This window comes from Grammomys surdaster, unplaced genomic scaffold (assembly GCF_004785775.1).
Source record: "Grammomys surdaster isolate TR1022 unplaced genomic scaffold, NIH_TR_1.0 125950, whole genome shotgun sequence".
Taxonomy (NCBI): domain Eukaryota; kingdom Metazoa; phylum Chordata; class Mammalia; order Rodentia; family Muridae; genus Grammomys; species Grammomys surdaster.
The window spans coordinates 1,130,474-1,141,357 of NW_021620771.1; the positions used below are offsets into that span (position 1 = coordinate 1,130,474).

Consider the following 10,884-nt stretch of genomic DNA (forward strand, 5'->3'; position numbering starts at 1 on the left):
GAGCACTGCTGTGGGAGCACTGGTGTGAGAGCACTGCTGTGGGAGCATTGGTATGAGCACTGCTGTGGGAGCACTGCTGTGAGAGCACTGGTGTGAGATAACTGCTGCCTTTTGTTTTTTAGCTCAGGGTTGCTTTGACTCTCTGGGATCATATTTGGTTCCATAAGACTTTACTTCTATTTCTGTGAAGAGTGTAGTGGTTATTTTCATTGGGATTGCATTGAATTTGTAAATAACTTTTGGTCAGATGGTCATTTTCATAGTATTAACTACCAATTCATGAACACCTGATGTCTTTTCACTTTCTAGTCTTTCTTCAAAGATTTGAAGTTTTCACTATAGAGGTCTTTTGCCTCCTTGGTTAGGTTTATTCCAAGATATTTTATTGATTCTGATGTTGTGGTTAATGGAATGTAACCATGTCTTTGTTAGTGGGTATGTTTTTGGTGTATAGGAAGACTACTGATGTTTTTTTTGTTCAGTTGATTTTTACTCTGACATTTTGCTGAAATTGGTGATTGTTTAGAAGTTCTCTGGTGGATGTTTTGGGATCCCATATATAATATATTATTTGCAAATAAGAATCGTTTCACTTCTTTTTCTATTTGTATCCCTTTAATTTCCAGCTTTCCCTTACTGCTCTGCCTAGTCCTTCAGGTGCCATATTGAAAAAGAATAGAGATAGTGGGTAGCTCTGTCTCATTTCTGACTTTAATGGAATTGCTTCCAGTTTTCTCTGTTTAGAATAGTGTTGGCTGTGGGTTTGTCTCATATAGAAGAGTTTGCTGTATCTGATCTTTTCCTGATATTGATCCCTTGATTAGAATGAAATGCCCTTCTTTGTCTCTTCTGATTAGTTTTAGTTTGAAGTTTGTTTTCTCAGATAATATGATGGCAATGCCTAATTGCTTCTTGATCCCATTTTCTTGGGATACTTCTTTCTATCCTTTCACTTCAAGGTGGTGACTATCCTTAAAGCTAAGATGAGCTTCTTATAGATAACAGATGAATGGATTTTGTTTCATAATCCAGTCAGCTAGCCTGCATCTTTTGGTTGGAGGGTTCAGGCTATTTAAAAGGTGTAAGTAGTTTGTGTCAATTTGTTGCTTTTTTTCTGCTATTCTGTGTTCTTAGCCCTAGGTTGTATTTCATTAAATTTTAGCTTTGTTTTCTTCCTAGAGTCTCTTGGCTGTTTATTTCCTTCTTCAGTTTAAAGTATTGCTTCCAGTATTCTGTTTCGCTTTTTTTTTTTTTTCTGTTTTTGGAAATGAATTTTTTTAGGCTGTTTGGGTCATGGGAAGTTTTTTCTTCTCAGCTATGGCAGACAGTTAGCTGAGTACAGTAATCTTGGTTGGTAGTTGTGGTCTTTAGGGGTGCATTGCTCCAGGATCAGAGCATCTTTTGAGAAATCAGGTATTACTCTGATGGGTTTTCCTTTATAGGAGACTTGTATTTTTCTCACTTGCAGCTTCCAGTGTTTTTCGTTTGTTCTATAGCCTTAGTATTTTGACTATGACATGCTGTGGGGTGTTTCTTTTTTGGCCTTGTTTGGTGTTCTGTGTGCTCTCTGTATCTGCTTGGGTGTGTCTTTCCTTAATTTGTGGGAAAATTCCTTCTGTAATCTTTTGGGAGATCTGGTCTCTTTCATTGATATGGGATTCTGTCCCCTCATTTATGCCTGTAATTAGAAGATGTGGTCTTTTGATAGTGTCCCACGTTTCCTGAGTGTTCTTTCCTGTGCTTTAATAATGTTTCATATTCTTGGCTTCTTTCCCCCAGCTCTTGTGCTTTATCTTCACGTCCCGGTGTCCCATCTTCTGATTCATTTGACCTGCCAGCCTTTCCCTCAGCTTTCTAATCAGGATATTGAGGGTTTTTTTTTTTTTTTTTAATTCTATCTTCATTTCAGCTTGTGTTCACCTCAGTGTTTCTCTTTATTGAATTCTGCTTTCAAATGTGATTTATCTTTATCATTTTATCCATGTATTTGTATTCTCTTGGACATCACTCAGGTGTTTATTGTTATCCTTATGGAGTGTAATGAAGTTTTTGTTCATATATCTTCTTTAAATTTTTTGATAAAGTTTGTGATTGTGCTTTAAATTCTGTGTCCTGGCGTCCATCTAAGTGGTTCTCATTTTCTATAGGATGACTGGGTTAGATAGGAGACATGCTGCCATGGCCATTCATGTTATTTGTTGTTTGGGTGATTTTGCCTGTTCATGTGGACTTCTTTCCTTGATTATATGTCTGAAAGTGATAATCAGGTCTTCCTTAGATTGGGCCAGTGCAGATGTATGATCGGAGTTAGGTCAGATAAAATTAGTGGATGAGTTGTATAATTGGACCAGGGAAAAATGGCGTCTAACCATGATCTGGAGCTAGGCCTGTGGGTGCAGAGATAGATAGCAACGGGCAGTTGGAAATGTCAAAGGGACAAGTGTCTCATCAGTCAAAGATGACTCTTGAAGAAAGCAGGTTCCAAAGGCCATGGACTGGAGCTAGGCCTGTGGGTGTGGAGATGGTAAAGTTTGGGGAGGGAATTGGAGGGAGATGGTAAGGGAAAGAAGCCATTTACCCAGTAGTGGTGTTTCAAAAACGAAGAGGGTTTGTGGCCTTGGTCTAGAACTAGCCTTCCTGTTTGCAAATGGTAACTGGAGGGGAGCAAGGGTAGTAGTGTCTTAGTTAGGGTTTCCATTGCAGGAATAAAACACCATGATCAAAAGCAACTTGAGACTTTAAAGGAGAGTGAGAAACCTCCTATAGACTTTGTTGTAAGTAGAAACTGTGTGTGTGCACACTGTCCTCAACATCTTTGTTTTAGTAAAAATAACAGTCATGGAAGATTTAAAGTAAAAGGTATATATCAAAAGCAGGAAAGTTTAAAAAGTACATATGTCATTAAAATTACTATGTATGAACAACCTGTTAACATTTTGAGATCTTTTCTCCTATTCATTTAAAACTGTGTGTGTATATGTTCACTTGTTGTCTTGGGATTTCTCCTGCTGTGATAAAACAACGTCTAGTTCACAGTCTATCAACCAGAGAGGTCAGGGCAGGAACGTGGAGGCAGAAACTGATACAGAGGCCGTGGAGGAGTCCTGCCCAGTGGCTTGCTCCTCACGGCTTACTCAGCCTTCTTTCTTGTAGTACTCAGACCACCAGCCCAGGGGTGGCACTGCCACAGCAAGTTGGGCCCTCTCATATCAGTCCAGAAAATGCACCACTGGCTTGCCTGTAGGCTAAATCAGTAGTGGCATTCTCTCAATTGAGGCTCCCTCTTACCCGATTCCTGTGTCAAATTGACATAGAATTGGCCTTCACAGATGGCAAAGAGAAGAGTGGACTTAGCAGGCAGGGATGCTTCCCAAATGAAGAGGGTTCAGGGTGGGGAAAGGGGAAGAAGTGATTTTTCCAGGAAAGGTGGCTAGGAACCTAATGCTTATTCTTTGATAATTTCCTATGTGTGTATCATGTGTGTTGATCATATCCACCCTGTGCTGCCTCCCATGTTTTTTACTTATGTCTCTATAAAGACATTCCTCTTAGAGAATTAGCCCCTGGTTGAAGGAATAAAATTGGGAAAATTGTGTAATTGCCTCTCAGTGTCATGAACAAAACTATATCAGAACAGTATGTGACTGTTGATAAGATTAGAGAAAACACGTTTTTCCCTCATATGTTCTCCATTCTTTAAAAAAAAGTGCAAACAGCTGTGCAATATTTCATTCCCACCAGCATTATCTGTGGGGTTTAGTTTATTTATGTCTTCATCAAGAATTATTTTTTCTATCTTTTTTATTTTTAACCATACTAGAAGGTGTGAAATGTGTTGTATCATGTTATTGTTTGCATTTCCCAAATAGCTAATGTTTCAAGCATCATTTCTGGTGATTGCTGCTTTTTGTCTATGTCCTTATTCATACTGTTTGCCTAATTTAAAAATTTGGGTATTTAGTTGTAAGAGCTGTTTACATACTCTGAGAACATGTCTCTTACCAGTTTACATATTCTTGGTACATGGCCCTTCTACACATAATTTGAAGTTATTTTTCTTCTATTCTCTAGAAATTGTCTCACACACTCATATGTCTCACACATTCATATGGAATGAATATGTCCACAAAAGTGTACCTTCACTTACTTATTGATTTTTTTTGAGACAGTCTCTGTGTAACATAACTGGCCTAGAGCTCACTGTGTAGTCTAGGCTGAGCTTGAGTGTTCTCCTGCCCCAACAGCCCAGATGTGGGATTATAGGTATATGCCACCAGGGCCAGCTGGAAATGTCCTGAGGAATAGTTAGAGACAAATTGTTATCTGCTATCATTTCTCAAAAATAGTTGTTTAGTGTAAATTACCTCTGTGCTGGTTTTTTCCTGTGTAAGGTTATGAACAGTATCAGAGATTGCTTTGTCACTGGGAAATGGGAAGATGATAAAGATGCGGCCAAGATCTTAGCAGAAGAAGGTAAGTAAGGGATGCATGTTTCTTTGTATGTTTGAGTGTGCACATGCCTCTGGAGGCAGGGGACAGATAGAGTTAGTTGTCATTTTTCAGGTGGTGTTCTTCGGACACTGCCTTCCCATTTTTTTTTGTTGTTGTTGTTTTATTTTTTATTTTATTTTATTTTTTTTTATTTTTAGACCTGATCTCTTTATTTCCCTGAATTTACTAAGTATTGTAGACTGGCTGCCCAGTAATACCCAGGGATCTGCCTCCCTAACTGGGATTGCAGGCCACCAGGCTTGTTTACATGGATTCTTGGGGTTCACTATAAAGTTCCTACACGGCTAGCATGTGTGTAGAGGACAGAGACAGCCTCTAGGAGTTTGGTGGGTCTTGGGAATGAGCTTAGGCCCTCAGCCATGACAGCGAGCACCTCTGCTGTCTGAGCTGTGCCAGCAGCCCTGTTTTATTTTTTTTAGTGTAAATTTCCAACATGGTTCTGGTTTTATGCTTATATTTTATAGTTTTTCTTATAAATAAGAGCTTCCTGTTTGTTATGTGAATATCTTAATAACAGTAAATGTTACCTTCCCAAAAGCATTTTTATCTTGTCTGTCTTAAAGAGGACAGCTTGTAACTAAACACAGAACTCTAAAAATAAACAAATAGATGAATTAATGAACTCTTGCTATGAGCTCAGCATTGTTTTGAGCCCTAATTTTGTTCCAGGTTCTATACTTACATAGTCTTAGCTCTCCCCCAGGCATAGTACATGATGTGTTGTGTTGGCTTCTCTCACTCTTCACATGGGCTGTGTCCTTTCACTTATTCTTTGAAATGATGGTTTGGAATTGTACTTTCAAAGCTGCACTTGTTTCTCACACAGTGTTTATTACTTAGACTTGGCAGCTAAGTGTGCTAAGTGACAGCCCTTAGCTAAGTGAGATTCCAAGGCTTAGATCCATTTACTTTTCCTAAGCAAATAAGAAATACATTTTTTTAAAAGCAGTGTAAGTTTAAGACTCTTGGCATGTATAGTGATGGGAACGACAGAGTTGAAGTTTGGAATGCAGAGTACAGAGCTGGTCAGGCCAGGGCTGGCCAGTGCTAGTGTCACAGAACAGACTTTTAAATGCTCTTTTTCAGAGGAGCTCTATGGTGATTTTGAAGACCTAGAAACGGGGGACGTGCACAAGGGAAAACCGGGCCCGGATACTCAGGTATGGCTGTGATGTAGCCTGTGCTAGCTTGGTTTGGTCAGTATGTACTGAAGAGATCTGCTTTGGGAAATGGAGGTTCTGACTAGCCTGTCAGATGGAAAGATACCTTCTTAAAGAGTGACAACAGATGAATGGTTCATTTGTACAACCGGTGATTACCCACTATCCCTTCATGTTGTAGTCACTTACAGGTTCATGTTTGTTATTTGTGTTTCTTTTGCCATCATCCAGTAATGAAATTTGAAAGCATCATTAAAAAATTCCTTATTCTTCCTGACAGTACTTTGGACAGTGTCTTGGAGCATCCAGCTGGAAGACACTTGCTATCTCACAATGTGACAGCAGTGCTGTCAGCTGGAGCAGCCCCAAGTCTGTGATGATCACAACAGAGAATCTTGTAGCTCAAATGTTGTTTACAAATCTGCTTTGTTTATCTAAAGAAAGGTCTTCATAAGCTTCCTGGTGCTTGTGTCTGGAAATTCTAGAGTGAAGACATAGAAGAAGAAGTGAAGGAAGAAGCTGACCCGAGTGAGGAGGAAAGTGCTAAGATAAAGCATCTGAATAAGAAGAGGAAGCTGAAGGAGCTGTTTGATGCAGAATATGATGAAGGAGAAAGCACGTACTTTGATGATCTTAAGAGTGAAATGCATAGACAAGCGCAGGTAAATAAGCAGAACTGCCTGCCTGCCAAGGCAGCCCCACCTGCTCACCTCCTCCCTGTTTGCCTTTGAGTGCCAGGTTGAAATTATGCGATGGGATTCTTCAGAACTTAGTTGCTTCTTCTGTCTCACCAGAAAGTATCAGCAATACTTTTGTACCAGGCACCGCCTGCTCAGGAAGCATGGTCTCTACTTCTGAGGAGCTCAGTCACCTGAGACAGGCTTGAAAGACAGAGAAGTTAGGGGATATTGGAAGGGCTGTTACTGTTCTGGGGTCATCTTGTAGTGAGAATCAAGAAACACCACAGCTGATGAAATGAAACTGCCTACAAAGACAATCCCTCAAGAATGTCAAAACCTCCAACTGTGTTTATTTCAGGCCAAGTGTTTGTGGCTTTGAGCTTAAATGTGTTAGCACTCTTCTCTGAACTCATTTCTAAGTCTAAACAGTACATCACATAAGAGCCACTTTAAAATTTTGCTTACAAAGGAAAATGTGTTTGTGTGTGCACCTGGATGAGTGCATCTGTGTGCACAGCTGAAAGAGAACATGTGTCACACACTCTGTCATCTCTGCCATAGTCCTTTGAGACAGTCTCTTGCTGAACCCTTCTGAAGCTCTGCTGGTATCCCCCAAGCCCCAGCAGTCCTCCTGTGTCACCCTCCCAGAGCTGGGTTGTAGGCATGCATGGCTATGCTGACTTTTTATGTGTGCTCTGGGCTCCAAACTAAGGTCCTCCTCGTGCCTGCACAGCAAGCCCTCCCTGAGCCATCTTCCCAGCCACAGAAGAAGGGGCTTCAAGATGAGTAAGTGAGCCAGCCCGTGTATATTTTCACTTAAATAAACTTCAAGTTTTAAGCTTGATCCTTTGAAAAGAAATGTAACTTACAAAGATGCAGAGAGTTATCTGCCATTATAAAGACAGCTAAATATGACTCACTTTCAAGACATCCACACCCCCGACTTGTGGCTGTAGACTGTCCATGTCTCTTAATCTAAATAGCTAATAAACTCAGTGACTTAACCTCTTTCTGATTGCTCTGAAGTTCTTTTCTGTGGCCTAGTTAAGGATCAGGCTTACCTAAGTAGAAGGCCTTTCAAAGGCCTTTCAGAGGTGCTGGACCACATCTCTTGCACTGACACATTGATCTGAGACAGGACAAGTATAGGTTCAGATTCTGATCACTTCTTACTGCCGTCAGTGAGTAGCTGATTGGTGATCTGTGTGGCTTATGTGTACAAAGTTCTTTCCAGGAGAGGTTTTGACACGTCTTGGTTGGTGTTCAGAAGGGTAGTGCATGTGAAGTCAGATGTAGATTGGAGAGGAATGCGTGTAAAAGGAAGGTAGTGGGGTACTCCTGCCTAAGGCTGCTTGAGGTAGTGAGTTCACCCAGAAGCAGACACAAAGCTGTACCCAGGCTTCATGGAGAGTGAGTTGCACTTCGCTGGTGGAAGCACTTCCTTTAAACTTGAGGATTTGGTTGGCAGGCTTTCCTCAGTCTAGAACTTCATCTAGTCAGAGAAGTGTCTCCCCTGCTGGTTTAGGACTTACTGAGGTTGGAAGGATAGAGATACGCGTGGCTCCAGTGTGAAGAAGTGTCTCCAGAGTAGTCATAAATCAGGGGTTACTAGTCTCTGTTGACTTCTGACAGGAGGGACTAAAAAAGACAAAGATAATCTTTGTAGCCTGTATTTTAAGCCATTTACAGTTTAAAATCTTGTGGACCATTGTACAGAACTTTGTGCTTTCCTCTGCGTTCTGTGGGGCCCATGGAAGGTTTTGGGCAGAGGAGACAGACAGATGTACAACAGTCAGGAGAGTTAGGGGATTGCTCAAGGCACCGTTTGCTGAGCAGCATTCAGCGGTCTTTCTGGAGTTAGTGGCTGTGACTTGAAGCCACAGAAAACAGTTGGTACATGTCTTAAAGCATAGAAGCCAAGTGGATATAACTATTGCAACCAAACCTACATTGTTGTGCCCATGGTTACTTTGTATTTTTAAAAAGTTAATGTTGATTAAGAATACTGGTGTTGTGGGCTTATTGTGCTTCTGGTTTTGTCTCCTTGTCTCATTTGTAGCTTAACCAGGCTGAATTTGAAGATCAAGAAGATGAAACCAGAGTTCAGTATGAGGGATTTCGACCTGGAATGTATGTCCGAATTGAGATTGAAAACATCCCCTGTGAATTTGTGCAGAACTTTGACCCACACTACCCAATTATTCTGGGTGGTTTGGGCAATAGTGAGGGCACTGTGGGATATGTGCAGGTAGGTGCCCTTTGCTGCAAGCGTGGAGACAGGTCATGTGGATGTACACTCTGTTTTACTGAATGTTTATGTTTCCAGATGCGCCTCAAGAAACATCGTTGGTATAAGAAAATCCTCAAGTCTCGAGACCCAATTATTTTTTCTGTAGGATGGAGGAGGTTTCAGACCATTCCACTGTATTATATTGAAGACCACAATGGAAGACAAAGGCTTCTAAAATATACCCCACAGCACATGCATTGTGGAGCAACTTTTTGGGGTAAAATGATTATAATAATTTTAAGAATAGTTTATGCTATTCAGGCTGTACCTATAGTTTTGTTCTTTTCCTATCTTGAAGATTTGTTTCTTTGAGAAAAAGGGTTGGAGTAAAATATGTGGTTTACAGGTTTTCCTTTTCTGTTTTCTTTAAGGTCCTATCACCCCACAAGGAACTGGATTTTTGGCCATACAGTCTGTCAGTGGTGTAATGGTAAATATCAGAGATGGATTCTTTATCAATTATACAGATGAACTAGAGAATATAAACTATTATCATGAAGCTAAATTGAAAGCCAGCTATTTTTAATATGTAACACTTAGTAAGTTTCTTCTTGCTTTGTATCTTCTTGGATCCTTCACCTACCCATCTGCCTGCCCTCCCCCAATCCCTCTCTTTTTTTCTTTCTTTCTCTGACAAGGTCTTGATATGTATGTAGCCCAGGCTGGCTGAGATTTACAATCTTCCTGCCTCAACCATCTGAATGTTAGCATTCCTGGTGTGCATTGCCCTCCTGGCTTTTCTAAGTAGAGTAGAGGAGTCAGGAGGGACATAGGATTGTACGGCACCCATGGCATTGTATAGTTTTGTGCCTTGTTTGAACTTATTTAAAAAATATTTAAGCAATGTTCACTGGATACTCAATATTATATTACATTTTGTGGATTCCTCAGAACCCTATAGATACGATGCTGTCCCTTAGTAGCACTGTATGGACAAAGCATCTTCAGAGTTGTCTTTGCCTGAGCAGAACAAGCTTCATTTATTGTCTGTCCCTAACCTATGAGATAAAAAAGTGCTAAACAGACAATCCACCTGGAGGTCCAAAATCTCATTTTTAAATGTTGCACCTGAATTTGCCTTTTCCTTTGGTTCTGAATTGATGATGTTCTGAAACTGTTACCATGAAATCAATCTTGGGAGAAAGTTCAAGTTAACAGCATACTTAAAATCCTGGTTCACAGCCAGAGTGGTGGAGGCAGGGAGACGAGAGTTTTAGGACCTCCTCTGCCACATATGGTGGTGAGCCTAGGCTATTAAACCCTTTCTCAAGCAAACAGAAGTACTAGTAAGTACCTAGTAAGGAAATAAAGGAAATTCTGTCTTTTATAGCTAATTGTAATAAAAGGATTTTAGGCATTATTATAACTTCACATAGATTTGTAATTTTCCTTCTCCTGATAGTCATATTTTTCAATTTTGGGTTCCTTTTAGCCTGAGTTTCGGATCGCTGCCACTGGAGTTGTCCTTGACCTGGATAAATCCATAAAAATTGTGAAGAAATTAAAGCTAACTGGGTTTCCTTTTAAAATATTCAAGAATACTTCATTTATTAAGGTCTGTCTATCCATATATTCATGTTATATATGTATATATTGTTAAAGAATAGAAGACCCTTTACCTGAAATGTTTGCAGCAAGTAGTACTGCCAGTGTGGATCTTCTTTTTGGGTTCTGAAATGCTTTTGTTTGTAATGGGCTATCTTCAGGATAGGGGCTAAAGTCTAACTATAAGTTCATCTGTGTGGCAATTACACACGGTCCACAGGATTCCAGTTATGCCTTTGTTTGGACTACAAATCATCAAATGGGTAGCAGATTTTCCTGTATTGTCATAGTATAGACTTAAAGTTTTTAGAAGAGTATTTGGAATCTTGACATTTAATATTTTTGCTTTCTTTAAATGATTTGTCCTGTACTTAAAGGCAGAGATTCTTAGTAACTGCAGCTGTGACTTCTCCATGAGACTGTCCCAGAGCCAACACAGACTCATCCACTGGGTTTTCTTATTACTTCAGAGTTGTGCTAGTAAGGAAAAAAATCCTAAATTTGTCTAAATGTTCAATAGAAAGTAGACAAAACAGTTTGCAGCAAACAGCAGGATTTCAGTAGGCTTCACACTCAGCTTCACAGTGTTGAGAGAGGATAGTTTGAAAGCTTATTTTGGGAAGAAGTCTCCATTAAGATAGAGATGGCTCAGTGATAGAGTGCTTATATAAGGAAGGGAGGTACTTAGTGATAGAGT

General features: G+C 40.1%; 1 protein-coding gene across 1 annotated transcript in view; it reads left to right on the forward strand.

Annotated features, from left to right (window-relative positions):
• Bms1 (BMS1 ribosome biogenesis factor) overlaps positions 1-10,884 on the forward strand; it is a 33,545-nt gene that overhangs the window by 16,018 nt on the left and 6,643 nt on the right. Inside the window, exons 13-19 of the mRNA XM_028753576.1 lie at positions 4,392-4,473; positions 5,599-5,672; positions 6,158-6,334; positions 8,412-8,600; positions 8,679-8,859; positions 9,014-9,072; positions 10,075-10,197. Coding sequence (XP_028609409.1) covers positions 4,392-4,473; positions 5,599-5,672; positions 6,158-6,334; positions 8,412-8,600; positions 8,679-8,859; positions 9,014-9,072; positions 10,075-10,197 — 885 coding nt within the window. The remainder of the gene's footprint in view (positions 1-4,391; positions 4,474-5,598; positions 5,673-6,157; positions 6,335-8,411; positions 8,601-8,678; positions 8,860-9,013; positions 9,073-10,074; positions 10,198-10,884) is intronic.